Source organism: Gorilla gorilla, chromosome 19 (assembly GCF_029281585.2).
Source record: "Gorilla gorilla gorilla isolate KB3781 chromosome 19, NHGRI_mGorGor1-v2.1_pri, whole genome shotgun sequence".
NCBI lineage: Eukaryota > Metazoa > Chordata > Mammalia > Primates > Hominidae > Gorilla > Gorilla gorilla.
The window spans coordinates 21,229,607-21,254,573 of record NC_073243.2 but is presented as its reverse complement, the minus strand read 5'-3'; the positions used below and the strand labels follow the sequence as shown (position 1 = coordinate 21,254,573).

The 24,967-nt window shown below is 50.6% G+C and overlaps 1 protein-coding gene across 7 annotated transcripts in view; it reads right to left on the bottom strand.

Moving 5' to 3' along the window:
• The window catches only part of WSCD1 (WSC domain containing 1), a 56,663-nt gene that overhangs the window by 12,451 nt on the left and 19,245 nt on the right, over nucleotides 1–24,967 (bottom strand). For 6 of the 7 annotated variants that reach the window (XM_055367290.2, XM_055367291.2, XM_063700559.1 and 3 more), the window contains 4 exons: nucleotides 22,860–23,044; nucleotides 17,636–17,757; nucleotides 2,207–2,366; nucleotides 1,038–1,202 (listed from right to left, as the gene is read on the bottom strand). In XM_055367290.2, the coding sequence (XP_055223265.1) occupies nucleotides 1,038–1,202; nucleotides 2,207–2,366; nucleotides 17,636–17,757; nucleotides 22,860–23,044 (632 nt within the window). Of the gene's footprint in view, nucleotides 1–1,037; nucleotides 1,203–2,206; nucleotides 2,367–12,081; nucleotides 12,406–17,635; nucleotides 17,758–22,859; nucleotides 23,045–24,967 lie in introns of those variants that run through there. The other variant, XM_055367292.2, reaches the window with a different exon arrangement.

Below are 24,967 nucleotides of genomic sequence, written 5' to 3'. Positions count from 1 at the left end.
TTTTAATTATTCAACTAACAGATTTGTTTGGTTGTTTTTATGATATCTATTTCTATCGAATTTCTCATTCGGATCATAAAATGTTTTCCTAATTTCATTGAATTGTCTATTTGTATTCTCTTGTATCATGCTGAGTTTCCTTAAAATCATTATTTTAAATTACTTTTCAGGTATTTCATACATTTCCTTTTCTTTGGGGTCTGTTATTGGAGAATTATTGTGTTTCTTTGCAGACGTCATGTTTCCTTGCTCTTTTTTTTTTTTTTTTTTTTGAGACGGAGTGTCACTCTGTTGCCCAGGCTGGAGTGCAGCGGCATAATCTCAACTCACTGCAACCTCTGCCTCCCAGGTTCAAGCAATTCTCCTGCCTCAGCCTCCTGAGTAGCTGGGATTACAGGCGCCTACCACCGCACCCAGCTAATTTTTGTATTTTTAGTAGAAATGAGGTTTCACCATATCGGTCAGGCTGGTCTCAAACTCCTGACCTCAGGCGATCCACCCACCTCAGCCTCCCAAAGTGTTAGGATTACAGGCGTGAGCCACTGCGCCTGGCCTCCTTGCTCTTTCATGTTTCTTGTGTGACTGCATTGATATCTGCACATCTGGTGGAACAGTCACCTCTTCCAATTTTATGGAGTAGCTTTCATAGGAAAAGACTTTTTCTAGTAGATGTATCCTATAGTGTGGGTTGGGTAGCACGCTTAGGTTTTGGTTCTGGGTGGTGGAGTAGTGTAGTCTCAGTGTAATTTCTTTGGCTGTAATCAATATCAGTGGTGTCTGCAAGTGCCTCAGTGGCCTAGATTGTGGGTGTTTGTGGATACAATGGCATAACTTTGCTGTGGATGGGGACCACCAGACGGGCTGGTCTTCAATCCCTGAAGTGTGAGTATGGCACACAGTGGCTCCACCCACAGGTGATTCTTATGTACGCTCAAGTTTGAGATGCACTGCTCTAGTGCTCTGAGAAGCTTGGCTGGCAAGGTGACAGTTTGGTCACCGGGAGCTGCCTTCCATCATCCCCTGTAGCTTTGACTTACCTTTGTTGTAGAGGGTTCCATCAAAGTAGTAGCTCCCTGTATAGAAGCCAGTGGCGTGCTCAATGAGGTGCCGTGCCCATGTGTTCCCGGCTCCTGGGAAGCTTGACAAAGCCACAAACACTTTGGATTTGTTAGGCAGGAACCTCCTGTCTGTACAACGAGTGTCTGAAAGTCCAAAAGTCATCACGGGGTTACTCACTTCCATTATGACTCGCCAATTCACCACTAAACTCCCTTAGAGGAACTGATGAACGAAGACTCCCATTTAATAGATGGGGGAACCAAGGCCCAAAGAAGGGAAGAGATCTTCCAAATATACCTTAGCTGCCCAGGTCTGTGGCCAGTCCGAGAAAGCCCCGTAATGAGGCCTCCAATACTGCAATGCAGGAGTAAGATGGGAATCAGACACCCTATGGACCCTCGACTCCCATTCTGTCTCTATGGCCACAGCCAAACTCTTGCTCCTGACATAGCACAGATAATTCCAGATTCTAATAGGGGAAGTGGGTGGGGATTGAGGCTAGGCTGAGCAAAGTAACACACCCAGGTACTGCCAACAATAAACCAGAGCTGGACTAATGACAGGCAAGTCATTCGTTATGTCTCATCCCCAGGGCTGCTACAAGGAGCACATGAAATCACCAGGGGAAAGCCCCAAAACATCCAGGGCCGTGCTGGGTCACAGTAGGCACTTGATAAAGGTGGTAACATCCCTCGTCCCCTGCTCTTCCTTTCATCAGTTCCTAAGGTCAACAGGGGCAGACCTGATGCTCACACCAAGGAGGGTTCCCAGGTCCTGGAGGCACCAGTGGCCCCTGCAGCTCCTGGGATCTCATTCTTCCCATGCCTCCCAATCCTACCACCTTTCTGTTGCTATCTCTCTAGGACCTGCCCCTCTGTGCTCATCCTCTTACCATTGTCATCTCCAGAGAGACTTAGATAAAGGGTCCAGTGTTTTTTAAAGTGAGTCCAGGATTCAGCCTCTGTGGAGGGTGGAAAACTGACCCTCCCCATTATCTCCAGCACCCATCAAGATGCCAAGACCTTTACACGGACACATGCCATACCTCATAACTGCATGCTTGGCCATGACTGGCATCTCCAAACCCTGGAAGCTCTCCCCACCCCACAGACCAAATGCCACTACCAGTCGGGGATGCAGAACCCACCTTGCACAGGTGTCTGGTAGACCTCACAGTATTCTGCCAGCCTCTGTGCCTCAGGGTCCTGGCCACATACTGAGCTGTCCATGGCATCACGCAGGTTGAACTGGGGGGTAGGGTAAGCACAGTAGCATTCCCAGCCCCTGAGAATGGCCAAGGGGAACTCCTGCCAGGGAACGATAAGAAGAGAAGCACATTGAGTGAATTTGAGGGTCATGCTTCCCAGGGCTCAGGAATGGGATGAACATGGATGGTGTATTGCCAGCTGTATGGAATCCACAGGGATGACCACCGTGCTTCCACCACTGTGCTCTGTGCCCAATTCCAGGGGAGACAAAGCTCAACAAGATGTGAGCTTCAAGTAGCTCAAGTAGCCCTTGTTCTTATAAGCACAGCCCTACTTGGTTGGTTCCTTGACAAGTCAACAGTATGAGCAGCAATATGACTGCGGGATGAGTGACGTGCAGAAAGCAGGAGGCAGAGGCTGGAATCATGTTTTTGAGATTCCAAGGCATTTGTCAGGAGTGCCAGGGATAGAAATGGCACTCTGGGCAGGGGCATCCATATGAGTGGATGTCTGCATGGCACAGAGCGGGGCAGATCAGCTGACATAGGGCATCCCCAAGGATCCACGTGTCACACCACTCATGAACAGACCTCAAGCCCTGAGAGAGGACTGAGATCCGATTCCCTCTGGCCTTCCTTGGCCAGCCACCTCCCTGGAAAGAGACCAAAACCAACTCTCATGCCAGATGTCCCACTGCAGGGTGGAGACATTTTCATACAGTCATCTTTCCAAAGATGGAAGGGGTGGAGAAGAACAGACTTCGTTCCCACCCAAGATGCTCAGCCCAAGGAGGATTCTTCAAAATGGAGGGGGGCCCTGTCAGGAGTAGGAGAGAGGAGTCGTCCCACTCTGTGGGCCAGCCCAGCTCCCAGCAGTCTAAGTGGGTCCTTGTTCCCCTTTGGGGAGGCTGCACCACACATTGAAGAGAGCTGGCATCCTGAAGGTGTGAAAGTCAATTCTAGCTCACTTGCTAGGCACCCTTGAGCAAGGTGCCTAACTTCTTAGAATTTCATCACTGAAAAAAGTAATAAAATCCGCCTTGTAGGTTTAAGGTGAGGGCTAAATGAGACAGGTCCGAAGTGCCCAGCACCGGGCCTGGCATGCTTCCAAGGAGGAAGAGGTCATTCTCGACCTCCCTAACCCTCTGGGCATCAGCTGTGTCTTGCTCAAAAATGTATCCACCCACCTCTCCCACATGTACGGGAGAGCCCTCACTCTGCCCCAGGCACTAGCCCCTTTTCATCTCTTCCCTCTCTGCATCCTACAGTCGGGAGATGCTAGGACTTTTGGAGCGTAGACAGATGAGAGAGTAATCTGTGAGTGTGTGTGCCAGGGAGGGAGGCAGTGGGTGGAGAAAACTTCTCACTGCTAAGGGAAACACTGCACAAACCTTTTTATTTTTTGCTCACAGCAAAAATCTCATAAATAAATAAGAAAAAGAAAATCAATAGCATTTTTTGAGCATGGCTAGGTAAAGCTGAGGATTTGGGCACTCATAAAAGACAACAGCCTGTGTCCCATGCAAGCGAAGATGACGCAGGGCCTGGGGCATTGGCGGGAGGGCAGGTATCTTTGGAGGGAGTCGGGGGAAATGCTGTTGGAGGTTGCCCCCCACTGTCAGGCTGTTCTTATAAGTACAGGCCGCATGCTCTCCTAGGTGCCAAGCAGCCCCCAAGGAAAGCCTCTCCCCACTCTCCTCGTCCTTCTTCAAGCCAAGGAGCCACCTGCGCTGTGAATCAGTGCACGATAGGCTATTGAGCCTCGGTAGTACGTCCAACTAGACCCATCCTCACGGCCCCTACACCACTCTTCTATGGAAAGCGAGAGCTGGGGCCTGACCCTCAATCTCAACACCACTGGCTTTTCCAGAAGCAAGTTTCCCCGGTCATGTGAATTCATGAAAGGCAACTTCAAGAATTGCCACCTCCAGCCTCTACAGCTTCATCCACCCTCTATCACAAAACCCTCATCCCACCTCATTCCACACCAAAACCTTCATCACAGGGAGCAGCAGAAACAAGCAGCCCGGATGTCCACGGCACACGGTGGCCCATCTGTGTCTCAGGTACCTCTGTCCATGCTGGCTGCTGTGGGCTGAACTGTGTCCCCCAAATTCATATGTTGAAGTCCTAACCCCAGGGCCTTAGAATGGGACCTTATTTGGATGTAGGATCTTTTTTTCTTCTACTTCTTTTTGAGACAGAGTCTCACTCTGTTGCACAGGCTGGAGTGCTGTGGCAGGATCTTGGCTCACTGCAACCTCTGCCTCCCGGGTTCAAGCGATTGTCCTACCTCAGCCTCCTGAATAGCCGGGATTACAGGTAGCCACCACCATGCCTGGCTACTTTTTGTATTTTTAGTAGAGATGGGGTTTCACTGTGTTGGCCAGTCTGGTCTTGAACTCCTGACCTCAGGTGATCTGCCCGCCTCGGCCTCCCAAAGTGCTGGGATTACAGAGATAATTAAGTTCAAATGAGGCCATCAGGGTAGGCCCTAATCTAATATGACAAAGGTCCTCACAAGAAGAGGAGGTTACGATACATCCAACACACAGACCAAGGGACAAGCACGCAAGGACACAGTAAGAAGGCTGCCATCTACAAGCCAAGTGGGGAGGCCTCGGAAGAAACCAACCCTGCTGAGACCTTGATCTCAGATTTTCAGCTTCCAGAATGAGAAAATAAATGTCTGTTGTTTACACTGCCCAGTCTGTGGCACTCTCTCATAGCAGCCGAGTTGATGAATGCAGTGGCTTCCTTGCTGTTCCCTGACTTCTCCACTCATGATCCCACCTCAGGGCCTTTGCACTTGCTGTTCCCCCTGCCAGGAATGCCCTTCACCCAGATACCCTCATAGCTCTCTCCCTCACTTTCTTCAAGTCACCTTCTCTGTGGGGCCTTCCCTGGCCACCCCCTTTTCAAGTTGCAAACCCTTCCCACCATCACCACCACATGCTATTCCCTCACCATGCTTTACAGTTTTGTGTAATAACCTATCTGATGACATGCTCTGATCCCAGGTGTACCATTCAATCAAGACAGGCAGCACATCCGTGACACCAGAGGCCCCTCTCCCCATTCACCATCCTCCTTCCCTCCCCAGAGCAACCACCTTTCAGATTTCTATTGCCATGGATTCGTTTTATCTATACTAGAATGTCATATAAATAGAATCACCCAGCACATGTTTTTTGTGTGCCTGGCTTCTTTCATTCAGAAAAGTATTTGTCAAATCCATTCATGTTGTTATCTGTGTCTGTGGATCATTCCTTTTCATTGCTGTGTAGTATTCCATTCAAGGATGCACTGGTTTGTTGATTCATCCACTTGTGGATTGACACCTGGGCTGTTCCTGGTTTTTAGCTATTGTGAATAATGCTCCTCTGAACATTCTTGTGCAAGCCTTTTGGTCCAAAAAAGTTTGCATTTCTCATGGGTAAACACCTATGATTCCTACTTCCTTTTCCTCCATGACACAGATCACCATACAACATACTATATAATTTACTTACCTGGTTGGTTGTCTGCCTCTTTCCACAAGAACATAAGCAGGGTTGTTGTGTTTTTTGTGTGCTTTGTTATATTCTCAGAATCTAGAAAAGTGCCTTGCACATGGCAGATGCTCAATAAATGTTTGATGAATGAAGAAATGAATGAATGAGTGAATGAATGAAGAAGCAAATGAATGTCCCTTCCAAATCCCAATTGCACCAGAAGCTGCTGGAAACTAACTTGAGTCTGATTTTTCTGCTGGTCATTGGGTTAACTGCACCACAGGCATGAGGGAAAAGAAAATCCGCTATCTCTAAGCAAATCTTCCCCACATCAGAAAGCCCAGAGGGGGCTCTGCTGTCCTGGGATTCCTGTTCCGAGGAAAAAAAATTCACCAGCATGGTAAATCTACTCAAGGCACGGTGGCTCCGTCTCCCTTCCCAGCGGTAACAGCCCCACTGACGTTGATGCCCCACAATCTTATATCCCAGGACTGGAGAATGGGCTGCCCCCAGCAGTGACCCGAACCTTTTCGCTTCCTTGAGTGGATTAAACTGTCAAGTTTCCGGGTGTTTGCAGAGCGACAGGAGAGCTGCAGACAGTAATGTGGTTTTATTTACAACATCACCGCTCCAGCAACATCACTGGATTCTGAAAACACAGAACAATTTTCAGCCCCTTGGGGATTTCTAGGACATGATTTCCATAAAAATTAAATATTGATGAATCTTATCTCTCTGCCAACTTCCCCGCACCCTACCCTATGCTTCAGTGAGAGACAGAAAGGGTACTTCAGTGAGAGAAAGAAGAGGAAAAAAGGATCCAAGAATACAAGGCAAAAAAAGAAAGTGAGAAGATAGATTTGGGATTGTTTCAATCAGACAGGTGAGGGGTTAAAGAAAGAGCTGTCTCAGCCTGTGTCCGAGGGCAGAAAGATATGCATCCTCATCCTGATCCTGTATCTACAGCCTGAGCCTGGGTCGGTCTGGATGCAGGGCTAGTGCTCGGCTGGGCTGAGGTATGGGTGGGCATTCAGCCTAGAGCAAGGTCATGACTCAGCAAGGGCAGGGCTCTGGGGCTGGCGGGGATCCACATGCGGGAGGCTTGGTCTGTGGCCACTAGGTCAAGGAGTGAACATTCCTCCAGGTAAGGAGCAAGGTCCCAGGCGGGACCTCTGTAACAAACCAGCCCCTCTCGGCATCATCTCCTCCATCTTCAGTCCTTCTTGAGCACTTTTCTAGGATCCGCAGGGTTACACAGAATGACAGAGATTTCGGGGATCACAGAAGGGGAAACTGAGGCTCGGAGGTAGGCAGTGAACAGCCCAGGATGCCCAGCCTGCCAGGTGAGTGGGAAAAGGAGCCAGCCTTCTGGACTCCGAGTCCAGGACCTTGCCACATCCACACAGCTCAACTCCTAAGAGGCAAATACATGGATGTGCTGGGTTTCCAGTGAAATCTGCAAACCAATACGGAGGTTAGCTCTGCCAGTCTCTTGCCTCCAGAGCAGTTCCCTTCACTCCAGAGGCAGATCTGGATATTCAAGGTACGAAAAGGAAAGAAGACACCCACAAAGATGACTTCAAGGACTGCGGACAAAGGGGACAGACTTTTGCTTTCAGGCATATGTCAGGTTGGCTGAAAACTTGTCCAGTGATGCTGTAACTGAGAATGGGGCCTTGTGATTTGGGGAGGCAGATGCTGGGAGTGGAACCAACCCAAAGCTTGTCATCAGGAACTGTGGGCTTAGAATCCCATCCGTGGACTGCCAACGAGCAACTGGGCATCTCTGAGCCTTGGCTTTATCATCTGTAAAAGGGGCAGTTTAATGACTAAGGGCTCTCACAGAGTTTGGATGTGTGTCCCCTCCAAATCTCATATTGAAATGTGACCCCCAATGTTGGAGGTGGGGCCTGGTTGGAGGGGTTAGATCATAGGGGTGGGGATGCCTTATGAATGGCTTAGCACCATCCCCTTGGTAATGAATGAGGGAGTTCTTGCTCTCAGTTCACAGACAGCTGGTTGTTTATAGGAGCCTGGCACCTCCTCCCCATCTCTTGCTCCATCTCTCACCATGAGATATGCTGGCTCCCCCTTCACCTTCTACCATGATTGGAAGCTTCCTGAGGCCTCACCGGAAGCAGATGCTGGGGCCATACTTATACAACTTGCAGAACCATGAGCCAAATAAACCTCTTTTCTTTATAAATTACTCAGCCTCAGGTATTCCTTTACAGCAATGCAAATGGGCTAACACAGGCTCTGGAGTCTATAGGTGTGAGTTTAAATTTAGCTGAATTGAGTCTTGGTTCCTCCATCCATATGGTGGATCTGGGGATTGAAATACTCTTGAAGTGCCTTTCAGAGAGTAGATACTCAGTAAGCATGGATGGGCTGAGTCCAGGGGAGGCAAATGCACGGGGTCAGAGGCAGGGGCTTCCTCCCACCCCTACAGCATCCACTTTTCTCCACATAAAGAGTGCACTCACCAGTCCCCTTCTCCGTGCGCTGTAGCACACACTCAAAACAGAGGCTGCAATATCCACTCTATGCATATGAGAGCAGGCCAAGCATGACTGTTTGTGGCAAATGTCAGAGTGTCTCCAGGGGACCCTGTGGGATGTGGGATGTCTCCAGGGGCAGATGGCTCTCTGAAGACTTGAGCCCCAGACAGCAGACCTACTTAACCCACCAACCACCCCAGGTAACACCATCCCTATCAAAGCCAAACAAACATCCTTCAGACAGAAGAGTCTGTGAAACACAGTGTGACTCAGAACCACCCAACCATTGGGATCCTGAGGTACCTGGCTTTCCACTGACCTGGGAAAGGACTGGCTCTTCATCCCAGGAAGTTTCTCAAACATCCCCCGCACACTGAAAGAACTAGGGGACACTGAATAATCACAGTGATCATAAGCATTGTCTGGGACACTTGCTACTCCAGACACACCCCAAAACATAAATCACAGAACTGTTAGTGCCCACAAAGTCACCGAATCCTCATCACAGTCTGGCGAGGCACTTTCATCTCCACCCATCCCGTTTAGCAGATGAGAAGACTAAGGCTCTGTGTTATGTGATCTGGCCAGGATCACAAAATGAGGAAGTGGCAGAGTAGGAATATGAACCCAGGCTACCACGACTCTAAAGCCCTTTTACCAGCTTCAGAAGGATGAGGCTAGAAGACACACTTCCCAAAATGTATAAAAAGTCTTAAAAGGGCTCATATAAAATGTACCTATCCTTTGCCCCAGCAATTCCTGATCTGCCAATATAGCCCAATGAAATACTTATGAATGGGCTCAAAGGTTTATTTTCAAGGATGTTTGTGGCAGCATTGTTCATAACAGCAATAAGGAAAAAGAAAAAAAAAAGAAAGGAAATGGCCTAAATGTCCCTCAGGAGAGGACAGAATGCCCATAAGCGATAAGGCATAGCACGGTGAAAGAAAATGCTCACAACATATTCAATGAGAAAAAGGAACAAATGTGAGAAGGAATGAGTCAATGTTTATAAAACAAATTACGTAGAGATACACCTAGAACAAAAGACCAAAAAGATGTTCAATGTTATTAGTTGTTACAGGTGCATTCTATTTTTATTTCTGCACTTGGAAAATTTTCAAACTCTCTAAAATAGATATGTGTTAACCCCCCAGAAAAACAAACAATACGTGTTTTTCAAAATACGCAGAGAGTACAGCATCAACAGGTTTACTACAGACTTTTTATAAGCAATTCAAAGCATATCCAATAGCTCTTGGAATGACTACAGCATTTTGTCAAAGAGAAAATTCTTATTCTCAAGGCTCACAAAACCCAGACTCTTACAGACCCAACCCTTGGCAAAGACATGAACTTGGGTGCCCCATGGAGACCATAAGGCTACCTTGGATAGACAGAATCTATTGGAATCCAAGTGGATTTTGCAAGAGCAGCTGCCCAGCTGAGAACAAACAGGTTCCATATTAATGCATACTTTTCCATTTGAAAGGTGGCTAGGTGAGCACCACCATTAAATGGCCAAACAAGCAAAAAAACTTAAAAGAAATGTCAATGGGAAAACATCCAGGTGATTAATGCATAAAGAATTTAGACACCCAAAAGAGGCTAAAAGAGGGGAAAAAGAAAGCTCAACACCTTTCTTCCTCCTCTCCTTGTGATTCCTTTATCAGTAGAATCACTAACAGCAGCTGGGAGAACAAAGGAGAACAAACCTCACATCACGGTATAATCGCTGGTGGAGTGTCTCACATTAGTAACCTATTTGCAGATGGTGTTAGATTTCACTCATCAGCCTCCTTTCGGAGCACCCCCACAAATGGCCTATCTACTTGAGCACAAATATCAGGCGACAAAACTAATTACCCCAGATCTGAATTGGTAGCAATGCAAATATCGAAGCTGCCCCCTGCTCACTCTTGCCTTGTGTTGAAACAAAGGAGCCGATAGGATCCTGAAAGGGACTGAGAATGAGCAGGTCTCTTTCCATCTCCATACGATCACAGGAAATTAGACAAGATCATTTCACTGGGCTTTAAAAACACATTACATTGGTCAATTCCCTCTTGCTGGCAGAGAGTCAGATCATTAAGATGCGGATATCACCTGGAATGTTCTTTTTCTGTCAAACTACACTCTTGGAACTCCCCAAATCCATTTTCGCGAACTAGCAAAAACAGTAGACATTTTATCTGGGGCCACAAATAAGCCTCAGATGGTGCTCAAAGGTGGGGGCACTACAAGGAACCCCCTCCTCTTTTCCTGTTTCCAAGCCCCACATCTCACATCTGCTGCTCCCAGCCCCATTGCCCAGCCAGCTCTAATTAAGCCCCTAGCTTCCTACCCCCAGGCTCAGCTCTGCCCCATTTAACATTCTACTGTGAGCATTTTCCATCATCAAAGTCTTTGAAAACATTTTCAATGGTTGTATTATAGTCCACTGTATGGCCGTGGCATAATTTAACCATTCCCACATCATAGGACATTTGAGCTTGTTTTTCGGCCAAATTAGGATGAGATAAAGCTGCCACCGGGACTGCCAGGCAGCCTCCACACCACTGGCCTTTCCAGAGAGGACGTGCTTGGCACTTCAGAGCAGGCAAATACAGCCAGACATCCCCAGATTCACCTTTCTCGCCACCCTCAACATTCAGGAGGGAAGAGAGGATACCATTCCCTGCAAAGAGCTCTCTGGCCTCTGCAGGTCTGGGTCAGATCAACTTCCAACCAATTTCACATCCATCAGACCTCAATGCTAGAGGCAGAATTTGCTTCTCCATCCTCAACAATGGTTGGAAGAGACCATTGCTCCCCAGGATTCAGCCCCACGGGGATATGGGCCATGACTGGGCATGGCTGCCTGGCATCTTCAGGTGGCTCTCCAGGGCTGTGGTTCTCAACCAGGGGTGATTTTACCCTCTAGAGGACATACGGCAATGTGTGGGGACTGTGTGTCACAACTGAGGGAATATGGGCTATTGGCATCTAGTGGGTAGAGGCTAGGGATGCTGCTAGATATCCTACAATGCACAGATCCCAACATGAGTAATATCCAACCCCAAATGCCAACAGATCCAAGGCTGTGAACCCGTGCTCTAGAGTGAAGTCAGAATTCCAGCAAAACCCCTGCGGGGCATCTGCAGAGCTCAGAGCTGAGGGGCTAACAGTACAGACGGTTTGAGTTCAAGTTACGCCCACATCCACGGGCGAGACAAGCGAGAATGGATGGACAATCTGGGAGCCAAAGGCTCGCTCCGTTGGGCAGACGGTGGTTTGACTTTAAAGGCATGACATCCAGGGCACTGTTCTTGCCCTACCTGAAATCCCTAACTCCAGAACCAGGTCACAGGTCGACTTCTGTGGCAGCTTTGCCAAGGCATCTCTGAGGGTACCCCTGAGAAATGCTGTATCCCAGAAGGATCCAAGGAGAACTTCCCTCCCGCATTGGACAGGTCAGCTGCCCCACTCACCCACAACCCCATCCATACCTCATCCTCCTCCCTGGGGGTTCCCACTCCTTCTTTCATGCCCCCACATCCTCTCTTGTGGATTCCAACCCTGTGGTGTCTCATAGACCTACTTCCTTCTTTATTAGCTCTCATCCTCTCCGTGCTCCAGAACATCCTATCTGCAGCTATAAAGTGCCACACAAACCATACCAGCCCCTCCCTGCCACACCAACAGTAGCGCCCTCCCACCCACTGAAAAAAGTCTAAACCTTGAGGCAGGCATTCAAGCGATATGGCTCTGATGACCGGAGGAACACCAGGGTTCTTGGTCTCGTGCCGGTTTAGATAAAATGACATGGACACATGTGGGGTGATTTTAAGGAGTGAAAAGATTAATAGGCAAGAAAGAAGGAAGGAAGAAGAAAACAGCTCGCCATACAGAGAGAGGGAGGGGGGATTTGAACAAAGAGAAAACCCCGTGTGCAGCGGAAAAGTGGCTGCTTATATTGGGATGCTGGAGGAGGCGGTGTCTGAGTTCCATAAGGCCCAGGGGATTGGTTTGACAGGGTGTGTCATTTACGTAGCCCTTGAAAAACCTGGCCCTCCCACCTTAGTCCTTTAATATGCAAATGCAGGTCATCATGATGTTCTGAACACATGGTGTTATCTGGAGGTGGCCATGACACTCGGTACACCTGGTAACAAGGAAAAGACAGTGGAAATCACCATATTGAGTGAACCCAGTTGCTCTTTTTTTTTTTTTTTTTTTTTTGAGACAAAGTCTCGCTCTGTCGCCCAGGCTGGAGCGCAGTGGTGTGATCTCGGCTCACTGCAGCCTCTGCCTCCTGGGTTCAAGTGATTCTCCTCCCTCAGCCTCCCGAGTAGCTAGGCCTACAGGCAGGCGCCACCACACCTGGCTAATTTTTGTATTTTTAGTAGAGACAGTGTTTCACCATGTTGGCCAGGATGGTCACAATCTCTTGAACTCATGATCCGCCCACCTCAGCTTCCCAAAGTGCAGGGATTACAGGCGTGAGCCACCGTGCCTGGCCCTTTAAGCCGCCTTTTCTGTTAGAAAAGAGATGGTTTGGGGGTTGTTTCTTATTACAGGAAAATTTCCACCCAGAACCTTACTATCTGCCTAAAATAACTTCTTAATAACTCTTGTATCACAAAGCCCTCTGCAATTTGTACCCCCTGACCTTTCACAGCGCCCCAAGTAACCCTGCACGCTGGGCCACCTGGGCTGCTTTCCTGCCACCTGGTTCCTGCTCAGCAGTTGCCTCTTCTTGGACCACACTCCTTAATCCCCTCAGCCACCTGGCAACACTGCCCCACATCCTCCAGCTCCAACCCTTCCCAAATGTTGCAACCATCTTCCTTTGTCAGCCTCCTTCCAAGCCTTCTTCACCCTCTTCAGGCACTGCCCTTACTCTGCCACCAGTGAGAGTCCCCTGCCCCTGGCTGTGCCCACCGTCTCAGCATTTGCATTTTGCCAAGTCCCACCAAATATGCGCTGCCAATACCCACTTTAAACTTTAAAGCTGGAAATGATGACTCTGTTCCTCACAGCTGCAAATGTTGCAGCCCTAAACAATGGAACTCAGGAAACACCACCCTCCCAGTCCCATCTGACCACGCAGAGGCGGCCCGGATAAGGATCAGGTGTCAGCACTGGCTCCAGTGTTGTGAGTGCTGAGGACAGAGGCTGTTTCTGAGAAACCTGGATGCCCTTTCCATGTAGTTCTGACCCAAACAATTCACGACTGCTCCGGCCATAGCAGAGAAGGGAACTGTCCTTGAAATGCGTGTGAGGGGAGATGGACAAGGTGCTGAGGTGAGATGGCACAAGACACCAAGAGCCTGCGTGCATCTTCTGGTACATGCTCCAGTGTGAAACTGCAGCAATCTGGATTTATGCCAGTAAATATGAAGGAAGGCTGAAAATACAAGTTGAAGAGTTATAAGCCTTTAAATTCTTGTCTGTAATCACAAATGCGAACTCTCTGGACCAGCCGGGCACAGTGGCTCATGCTTGTAATCCCAGGACTTTGGGAGGCCAAGGAGGGCAGATTGCTTGAGCCCAGGAGTTCAAGACCAGTCTGGGCAACTTGGTGAGAACCACCCCCCGCCCCGCCGTCTCTGCAAAAAATACACAAAAAAATTAGCTGGGCATGGTAGTGTGTGCCTGTAGTCACAGCTACTCAGGAGGCCAAGGTGGGAGGATCACTTGAGCCCAGGAGCCAGAGGCTACAGTGAGCTATGATCACACCACTGCACTCCAACCTGGGCATCAGAGCGGAACACTGCCTCAAAAAAAAAAAAAAGAAAGAACTCTCTGGGCCCTAATGAGGTACACAAAGGGAGGAGCCCCAGAAAACTGAGGCATCTGCCTAAAATGCTGCTTTGAACCCCCCAACACACACAAAAGAAGGGTTACGAGGGTGGCTTGCCTCCCCCTCACACATCACTGATCGGGGTATAAAATGAATACAATCCTTGCCAAGGACAACTTCACAAAGTTTACCAAAATGATAAAGACACTCAGTCTTTGACCCAGCATCTCCAAGGAATATTTTTCTTACAGATTCACTCACACAAAGTGATCTACGTACATACACAGGTAGTCACTGCCGCATTGTTTGTGAAGGCTGGAAATAGGCGAAATGCTAAACTGGTTAAATAAATTATAGGACCTCCGTGTAATGGTAAAAAAGAATGAGAAAGCACTTTGTGTCGCGACGTGAGACAATCTCCGAGACAGGCTGTCCAGTGAAGAGTTCAGTGCAGAAGGGCGGGTGCAGCTCCTGCCCGGCTGCGGAGCTTGTTAGAGAATGGGCAAGGATGCAGTTGCTTGAATATTCAGTCTCTCTGGAAGTAGACATGAGAAGCCAGGACAATCCAGGCAAGGAAACGCATGGAGTGAGAGGAAGGCTCCCCTGCTATGCCCTTTGGCGTCTTCATTATGCTCCAAGTAAGCATGTTCCTATTTAAAACTAGTCCGAAACACTAATGGCTCATGGCCACAATGGCCACCCCTTTCTTTCCCTTCTCTTCCTTCTCATCTTCTCCGTCTCTTTCCCCTTCCATAACGCCGAATGGCAGCAGTGTGTAAAACCACAGGCTGTGTGTGGCGTCAGGAGCACGGGCTGCAAAGCCGGCCGCTCTGTGCCAGTGTGTGGCTGTGTGTGGCATCAAGAGCAGGGGCTGCAAAGCCGGCCGCTCTGTGCCGGTGTGTGGCTGTGTGTGGCATCAGGAGCAGGGGCTGCAAAGCCGGCCGCTCTGTGCCGGTGTGTGGCTGTGTGTGGCATCAGGAGCAGGGGCTGCAAAGCCGGCCGCTCTGTGCCGGTGTGTGGCTGTGTGTGGCATCAGGAGCAGGGGCTGCAAAGCCGGCCGCTCTGTGCCGGTGTGTGGCTGTGTGTGGCATCAGGAGCAGGGGCTGCAAAGCCGGCCGCTCTGTGCCGGTGTGTGGCTGTGTGTGGCATCAGGAGCAGGGGCTGCAAAGCCGGCCGCTCTGTGCCGGTGTGTGGCTGTGTGTGGCATCAGGAGCAGGGGCTGCAAAGCCGGCCGCTCTGTGCCGGTGTGTGGCTGTGTGTGGCATCAGGAGCAGGGGCTGCAAAGCCGGCCGCTCTGTGCCGGTGTGTGGCTGTGTGTGGCATCAGGAGCAGGGGCTGCAAAGCCGGCCGCTCTGTGCCGGTGTGTGGCTGTGTGTGGCATCAGGAGCAGGGGCTGCAAAGCCGGCCGCTCTGTGCCGGTGTGTGGCTGTGTGTGGCATCAGGAGCAGGGGCTGCAAAGCCGGCCGCTCTGTGCCGGTGTGTGGCTGTGTGTGGCATCAGGAGCAGGGGCTGCAAAGCCGGCCGCTCTGTGCCGGTGTGTGGCTGTGTGTGGCATCAGGAGCAGGGGCTGCAAAGCCGGCCGCTCTGTGCCGGTGTGTGGCTGTGTGTGGCATCAGGAGCAGGGGCTGCAAAGCCGGCCGCTCTGTGCCGGTGTGTGGCTGTGTGTGGCATCAGGAGCAGGGGCTGCAAAGCCGGCCGCTCTGTGCCGGTGTGTGGCTGTGTGTGGCATCAAGAGCAAGGGCTGCAAAGTCGGCCACTCTGTGCCTGTGTTTGAGGGCTCTCAGCTCTGCACACCTGCTCAGCCTCTCGCAGCAAGCAGGCATCTGAGTATCTCCCATTGGGAGCTACTGGGAGGATTAAAGCAGATAACCCCCCGCAGGAAGGCTCCTAGTGCCATGCCCAGCACACAGCAGGACTACCCAAGCTGGTTGCTCAAGGGAGGCCTGCCTCCAGCCTGGTCTGGACCACAGAGTTCCTTTGATTCCAACCAGAGGGCCTCTCAAGGGAACTGCTCTGAGCTGCAGGTGTGAGGGAAGCCCTAGGAGGGTGGCTCATTCTCCTGAGAGCACCAGCAGGGCCGGCAGCTGAGCGCGCATCCTTGCTGCCTCTACCCATCGCTCTGCTCCCATGAGGAGGAGAAGGGATGAGGAGGTCCCCAGGCCAGATGTCTGCAAATCAACGAACTGCCTTTTTGGCTCATTTAATTGTGTCGTGGGTGCCCTGATGCCCAAGACATCCTTGGCTGTGGCTTCGGAAATGCTGGTGACGCAGGAGAGCCACTTCAAAGGATGCACTTGGACAAGAAGAAAGCACATATGAAAGCCCCCTCCAGCCCCCTCCAAGGGAGGTGTCCAGCCCCCTTGTTCTCCAGCCCCCTCCAAGGGAGGTGTCCCCAGAGTGCGGAGGAACACGTGAAGCAGGGAGAGCGGAAGTCAGGGGTGCAGCAGAGGATGGCTGTGCTGCTCCTGCAGATCTGATCACATCTGCTGTCATTGAAGTCCACCCCTGCACCCTTCAACCCACAGCAGACTATGGAGCTACCTGAGTTCAAATCCCGACCCCACCACTTACTGGCTGTGTGACCTCAGGCACACAGCTCAAACTCTCTGCCTCAGTTTCCTCACCTGGAAGATGCAGATAATCACAGCACATAGCTGTAGGGTTGTTAGGAGGATTAAATGAGTTAACCCATAAAGCGCTTGGAACAGTACCTGGCATGGAATGAGTGATCAACGAATGGCAGCTTCTGTTGATTGTCATCATCGTCATCATCATCCTGGCCAAGGCCATCCTCTCACCTTAGCCCTGTTCTATTACATTGCCAAGTACCAAAGCCACACTGAGGGTACAGCAATCCCAGCGCATGTGAAACAGCCCCAGCCCCAAGCCTACTGCCACCAAGGGCCATTTCTAGAGCCATAGCATCCACCCCAATCTGGAGTCTGCCTGACTCCAGCCCGAGATCTCAATGTTCTTTGGACACAGTCTGCTGGGTCTCCTCCAGCCTTGCTTCACACACTCCAGGCCCTGCTTTTTGCAAGCCCCCTCTGGCCTTGACCAACTTTCCCCACCCCAGAGCTACCATGCAATGCGGGGTCAGTGGCCTTTGGTGCCTAGCCCTGCCCCTCCACGGGGTCACGCTCTACTCCTCAGCCCAGGCTGAACCAAAGATGCAAGTGTGGCTCCAGCCCCTGTCATCAGATTCACGGCCCAACACTGTCAGCACCAATAACAGAAAATCCATCAGCTATCCCCAAGTCCCGAGCCAGCATCTTCTGGCTTCCAAACCAAGTCAATTTAACATCTGACACTTGTGGCAAGAGTTTGCATCCAGAAAGGCACTCTCCTTTCGGCTTTACAAGCCTTGCTGACAATTCCCCACCCAGCCTCACATGGTGGACAGAGGCGAAGGGCTCCCTGCCGGCTCCCTCTGTGGTACCTGGTGCCTGCCTCCCATCCATGCCCCCTTCCTCTGCTCCCATCTGGACTGCCAGAGGGGACACCCGCAGCCCAGCACATGTGCCCCCCTCTCTCGGGACCACCACACACACTTAAAGGAAAGGGTTGTGAAATGATCATTTGGTCTTACTTTCTGGGAACAAAAGCCCGAGCAAGTCTCCACGGTCACATTGGCCTGTATCAGGGAGCTGGGGAAGGCATGTGTGATGTTCTCTGGCAGTCGGAAGCATCCGCGGTAGGTGGCGGTCCGCCCTGGGGGGAAAGAGAGGGGTTTCTGGTAAGAGATGGTGTCCAGTTGTTGGTGCCTGTCACCAGGGAAAATGCTGGCTTTAGGTCCTGAGACAGGTATAAATAAACTTACGAGGCGAGCTCAAATCAGGGAGGGAAAACGGCCCTGCATGGGACATAGTCATGCTGAGCTTCTGAGAGAAACCAGGCATCAGCACCTTGACCGTCCAGGGTCATCTACAAGGGACCACTTGGCTGAAACTGCAGCGCTCAGCTCTTGCTTCTGCCAGTTCTCCATAAGTCATTCCTTCCTCCCTTCCTTCCTTCCTCCCTCCCTCCCTTCCTTCCTTCTCTTGCTTCTGCCAGTTCTCCATTCCCTCCCTCCCTCCTTCCCTCCCTCCCTTTCTTCCTTCCTTCCCTCTCCCTTCCTTCCTTCCTTCCTTTCTTCCTTCCTTCCTTCCCTCTCTTGCTTCTGCCAGTTCTCCATAATGCCAGCCTGCCTGCCGGCCTGCCTACCTTCCTTCCTTCCTTCTCCTTCCTTCCTTCCTTCCTCCCTTCCTTCTCCTTCCTTTTCCTTCCTTCCTTCCTTCTTTCTTCCTTCCTTCAACAAATTCGGATGGTGCATTTACTAGGTGCCAGATTCCTCCCATGGTAGGTGACCTGAGAGGCTGATATTGTGAAAAATTCAATGTCCTACCGGAAGATGCATTAAAAGAAAAGCAGACATGGAAATCTGAAACCCGGCCATGTTTGTTCTTGCTGTGCCATTGGAGTCATACCACTGCTTTGCCTCTTTGCAAGGTTTGCCTCTCTCTGATCTTGAACTCCCACTCAATTTCTAGGAACACTCCTCAAGCCCATGTTACAAAGAAGGCTCCTGCCAAGCCTCCTGCTGCTCTGTAGAGCCTCCAGGTGGAAAAGTCCAGTGCCCTAGCTGGCTTCCTTGGAGCTGAACAAACTTTCTGGAATGTTCTTGCACCAACTGCTCATATTTCTTCCAGACTCATCAGGGTTTCTCTAGATGGCATCCTGATTATTACCCCATGCTCCTCTCTACACGGGGTCTCCCAGGGCTCAGTATCTCCCCTGGCTCTCTAGCTGCCACATCACATGGTGCAAACAGAAACCCTTTTACCAGCCAGAATCTGCCAAGTAGGACCAAACCCTGGATCTGGAAGCCCATCTCAACTGACCACAGCACCTGTGGTGCACGTGTCAGGGCACGACCTATTAGGGCACAGACACCAGCCTAGTGTGGGGAAAACACCAGGGCTTAGGGTTGTAAGTGCTTAGGTTCAAGTCCTTGCACTGCCAGTGACTAGCTCTGCAACTCTGCCATGTCTCGGGCTCAGACTCTCAATTTCCTCACCTACATACAGCGTAGCTCCTAGGGTTGTCATGAGGAACAATGTATACCCACGCACATCCCCTGATGGGGCCGTGTCTCCCCCCCACCGTGTGTCTGCCCTGGCTTTTGGTGTCAAGGTCGAGGGTGGTGGCAGGTGCTGGGCTCACAAAACTCTTTCCTGTTTTTGGCATGATTGATGCCCCAAAGAACAAACATTTCAATGGACTGGGCACTGGTCCTCAACCAGCTCCACGGGGATAGAACAGTCAATGGGGAGAGTCATCAGGGTAGGCACAATCCAGAGATGGGGGGAGGGATCAAGATTTCAGCGAGCCCTGGGCCACAGGGAGGGACAAAAGGGGGCCATGAGGCCTCCAGAACACAGCTCCTGGGGGGAAGCTACATCCTGGGTGACCCCTGTGTTCCCCACACCAAGCCCTGATCCTGACACACAGCAGGTGCCCACTACGTGGTGAGCGAATGAATGAACTGAATGAGATAAAGCAGGAAGGCACTGCATATACTGCAACAGATGAGTGGTCCATGAGCTGCTAAAGAAGGAAGTGTTGGCTGCCTCCACACTTCACTGATGCGACTCTCAGGACACAGGTTGTCACCTGGTACAGTCCAGTCTCCCTCATTCCCCAGGTGGGAGCCTGAGGGTCACTTGGCAGAATGACGCCTCCAAGGCGAAGACGTTGATGACTTGCTCAGAACCCACTCTGATTCCAACCTGGGGAGCAAATTCATGGGTCTTACTCCTTGTGAATGCTCCTTGCTGGCAGAAGCTGCAGCTCACAATGGTGGTCACCTGGTCACCTCTTGAGAGAGATCCTGTCAGCTCATCCCCTCAGGAAGGGGGCAGGAAGGCAAAGGTACCTCACGGGGGGCTCCACAGCCTGCCCAAAGAGGCAGCTAGGACACCACCTTCAACACTAACCATGACAGCAAGTCCAGCCAACTCCGGATCTAGGGCTGGCTTGAATGATTGGACCATCTGTCTCTTAATCCATGGGCAACCTAAAGCAAAACAACTGCCTTTCAGAATCAATTACTGAGCAGGCAGATGGGGCTGGGAGGGCCGCCGGGAGTCCACATATAGAATTGGTCTTACTTGGGGGCAGGAATGTTGTTTGAAACCAAAGAAATAAAAACTCCAAGAAGCCAGCGTGGAGCAGTTTGGTCCTCAGGAAGCCCGTTTGCATGTCCAGGTGACGGGATAGGACTGTGCCCATGTGCCATGGCAAACCCCTGTATGAGGTCAGGGCTTGGCAGAGTAGGTGTCGGTGAGACACTGTCAAGTTCATGGTGTCACTAGTGAACCTGTCAGCTAAACGACGTGTTGTCAGTTTCTCCACCCCTGTCCCCATTGCCCCATCTGGACCCCTGAGCTCCCAGACACATCCTGTCTGAATGCAAGAGGCATCTAAGAAGCCCCGGTCAGCTGGGGTCAAACACGGAGCAGCTCTTCTGGGCACTGTGACCCCACAGACAGTTGCCAGCCAGGGTGGCCTTTAGGTTCACCCACGGTTCTCAGGGCTCGGCTTCTGTGCTGCTTGGAAAACTCACTCCCTGCTAGGACAGCCCTCCCCAGAACCCCTGTGAAGCCTTAGCTTTTGATCCAATACCTTTTTATTTTATTTTTTTTGGAGACAGAGTCTCACTCTGTCGCCCAGGCTGGAGTACAATGGCATGATTTTGGCTCACTGCAACCTCCACCTCCCGGGATCAAGTGATTCTCCTGCCTCAGCCTCCTGAGTAGCTAGGATTACAGGCACCTGCCACCACATCCGGCTAATTTTGTATTTTTAGTAGAGACGGGTTTTCACCATGTTGGTCAGGCTGGTCTCGAACTCCTGACCTCATGATTCGCCCACCTTGGCCTCCCAAAGTGCTGGGATTACAGGCGTGAGCCACTGCGCCCGGCTGATCCAATACCTCTTTACCTGGGCTCTGCCCCATTCTTGAACTAATCCGTCAGCTCTCCTGGAGCCCTGTTACTAGGGCATGACCAGAGGCAGTCATGTCCATGAGTCAGTGAGCCTGGACCCTGGGCTGTGCCTCTGCCTCCATCACCACTGTCCTACCCTTGCCAGTGGTGGGGGTGGTCTCCCAGGCTCTGACTCCTTCCCAGTCTGCCTCTCCCAACCATGAAAAGAATGGCCCCCAGCATGTGCAACAGTGTACAGCCCTATTATTTTATAAAGGAGCCTTCTGTGATTAGAGGAAGCGGATTTGTGCTTATCATCTTGCAGTGAGGACAAACCTGAGCTTCCCATTCCTCCTTTGAGCTGGGCCCCTTCAGGGCCATCACTACTTGATAGCCGTTTGCACTGAAATTCCTTGGAGTCCAATCTTGCTGCCTGACGTGACAGCTTGGTTGATTGTTTCCTCCTGAGTTCTACCACTTTGAACTGCGAGCTCCGCACTCAGTGAGAATTCACCTCTGGGCACCCCTGCGCCTGGGTTGGTGGCACAGCTCTCAAGGGGACACTGCATTTGCCTCTGCCAGAACCTCCAGGTGGCCCAGAGCCAACTTTTATGTTGAAACTTTCAGGCAGATCATATAAATTTGAACCCCCAAATGCATACGAATGCAAGCCTGTGGTTACAAATCCTTAGGAAAATTTTTGTCTTCACCTGAAGCTCAGGTCAAGACAGACAAGCTTTGTTCTAACTCTCTGAATGGGTGGGAGATATATTTTTTTTCATCTAAACTTTCGCTGATTTACATTTCAGTCAAATTGAATCCCACTGTATACAGAAGTTTCAATCCAATTCCTTACCCTGAGAAGCCCAAGGCCTCCTTCCCTATCCTGCTTGGACATTAAGACCCAAACAGAGTGGCCATGCAGCCTGGCAACTTCCCTCCGCTGAGCCCCACGGCCACACAGCCTATCTCTAACTCTCTCCACTGTGGGTCTTTGTTCTTTCTTCATTTTTGGATCCAAGGGATTGCCTTACTTTTCTGCTAGTTCAGCTATGCATTTACAATAATGTTTGCTAAATTTTATGCAGCATTTCTAGGTGCTTTATAGTTAGGGAATTTTCTGATTATCTGGCTCACACCATTGCTAGAAATCTAGGTCTCCTGGCTGGGTGCGTGGCTCACGCCTGTAATCCCAGCACTTTGGGAGGCCGAGACAGGCAGATCACCTGAGGTCAGTAATTCAAGACCAGCCTGGCCAATGTGGTGAAACCCCATCTCTACTAAAAATACAAAAAACATTAGCCAGGTGTGGTGGCAGGTGCCTGTAATCCTAGCTCCTCGGGAGGCTGAGGCAGGAGAATTGTTTGAACCGGAGAGGTGGAGGTTGCAGTGAGCCAAGATTGGGCCACTGCACTGTAGCCTGGCCTGGGTGACAGAGTGAGACTCTGTCTCAAAAATAAAAAATTAAATATAAAATTTTTAAAAAAAAGAAAGAAATCTAGGTCTCCCTCTGCAATTTACAAAATAGACCGTAGCTCAGAGAGGGGCAGTGAGCTGCCGAAGGCCACACAGCATGTCTGAGGCATACCCAGGCCCCCTAATCAGTTTCTCTCTCCTGCAGGGGACAGGCAAAGGTATGCTTCAGTCATGAACTCAAGCAGTTAAGCCTTTGATGGACCCTAGCCCCATCCCCGCCCTGCCAGGAGCCTGTCCAGTGATGGCAATAGGGAAGGGAGGGCAGAGGTTGGCACAGGTTCTGCCCCAGGTAGTTTGAATGAGAGGTTGTGGGGGATGGGCAGCCAGAGCGGGTGGGACGGACAAAGCTCAGGGAGAGGCTGGCACACTCACGCTTCCTGGAGCCCGGCTGCAGCTCGTCCACACGGTACACGGAGAGCCGGTCCACAGCCCCGCACACAGAGCCCTTCTCGCCTTTGCACTCCTGGTTACACTCTTCCAGCCCGACGCTCATCGCTGGCAGCCGGTTCCCGCAGTAACACTCCGCCCCGGCCTCCAAGCCGGCGTAGACATAGGACCTGCAGGGAGACGGCCTGGGTGAGTCCGGACCTTGGCCCAGAGCTAGGGCTGGGGTCTAAACTGCAGACTGTTTCAGCTTGATGTAGATTAGAAAGTATGTTTTTTTTTGTTTTTTGTTTTAATTATACTTTAAGTTTTAGGGTACATGTGCACAACATGCAGGTTAGTTACATATGTATACATGTGCCGTAAGGACCTTGTCTTTTCTTTCTCCAGCCTCAGATTCTCCATCTGTATAAGAGGGATAACTCATTGCTACCTGGCAGACTGTGGAGAGGATTTATGTGGGTCATGCAATGGCAACTGAGTCTGGAGTCGGGAAACGGACTGGACTTGAAGCTGAGTTTGGGTCTAGGTGAACAGACAGGGGCCACAGCCATCAGCCTACGGCTGGCCTTAGGAATCAGTCTCTAGCCAGACTCAAGGGCCACCAGGCTAAGTTCAGGCAACAGTCTTTCCTTTGTGATAAACGAATGGAACCAGCCCCGTTGGTCCCTCTTGCCAGCCCTGAGCTCTGCCCTGCAGAGTGCCGTGGTTGCAGGTTATAATGGATCTAAATCTGTGATGTGCCTGTAAGCTGGTTCTCAGTATGCGACAGGGAGAGCTCTGGTTTGTACTGTTTGCCAATTTCTGTGATGTAAACACTCCCACTATAGAAGATTTTAAGCTCCCAATGGTTTTATAATGGGCTCACAACAACTCTAAAAATTTAACAGCTTACCCTGGTGAGCGGCCATGAGCTGGTCTGAAGTGCCTGCCACATGTCACATCTTGTTACACATGGGCCCTACTGCACAGCCCCCATCTCCACAGCCATTTCTCTACTTACTTTGACCTAGTAATACCGTAGGTAAAGAAAGGCTGGAAACAGAACCCTCAATGAATCACACAGGACTTCAGCTACAGAAAGCAGTCAACACTTTCAAATCAGTGGATTTAGATGTGAAAAGCCCAGACTGAAAATCCAAACACAAGCTTCAAGTCCCCATTTGACCACGTCCTGGCGGTGAGACCCTGAACATGACTTACCATCTCTGAGTCTCAGTTTCCTGATCTATTAGGAGACTAAAAAGAGAATGTATCATCCTGTTTCCGCCTTATCTAGACCAGAACGTTATGTTTATGTAAGGACCTTGTCTTTTCTTTCTCCAGCGTCAGTTTCTCCATCTGTAAAATGGGGATAACCAATTGCTACCTGGCTGACTATGGAAAGAATTTATGTGACATAACAAAGGTGAGGCCAGGTGTGGTGGCTCATGCCTGTAATCCCAGTACTTTGGGAGGCTGAGGCGGGCAGATCATGAGGTCAGGAGATCGAGACCATCCTGGCTAACACAGTGAAACCCCATCTCTACTAAAAATACAGAAAATTAGCCGGGCGTGGTGGCGGGCACCTGTAGTCCCAGCTACTTGGGAGGCTGAGGCAGGAGAATGGCCTGAACCCGGGAGGTGGAGGTTGCAGTGAGTGGAGATCGCGCCACTGCACTCCAGCCTGGGCGACAGAGCGAGACTCCGTCTCAAAAAAAAAAAAAAAAAAAAGGTGAAAAAAATCTGTGGGAGAAATAAGTGAAGAGGGAAGTCTGATTCTGTTTAACCCACCTCTCTCAGATGTGTGTGTGTGTGTGTGTGCAGCACACACAGACACACAGTCAGTTGTGAGGGCCTTGACATTAGGGACCATTCCCCTGGCACATGACAAGTGTCTGGCAACTACTGGGTGAGCTGGAAGTATCAGAAAAAGTAAACCTTGTTATAGACACAAGGTGAAAATACTTTTCCTACCAGAGCTGGAAAGATCCTCTCAGAGAAATCTCAGTTAAAGCCCTTTATCTTATTGTAAAATATATAAGTAAACTGAGGCCCAGAGAAGGAAAAGAACTCACCAAAGTCACACGCTGAGTCCCTGCCATGGCTGGACTGGA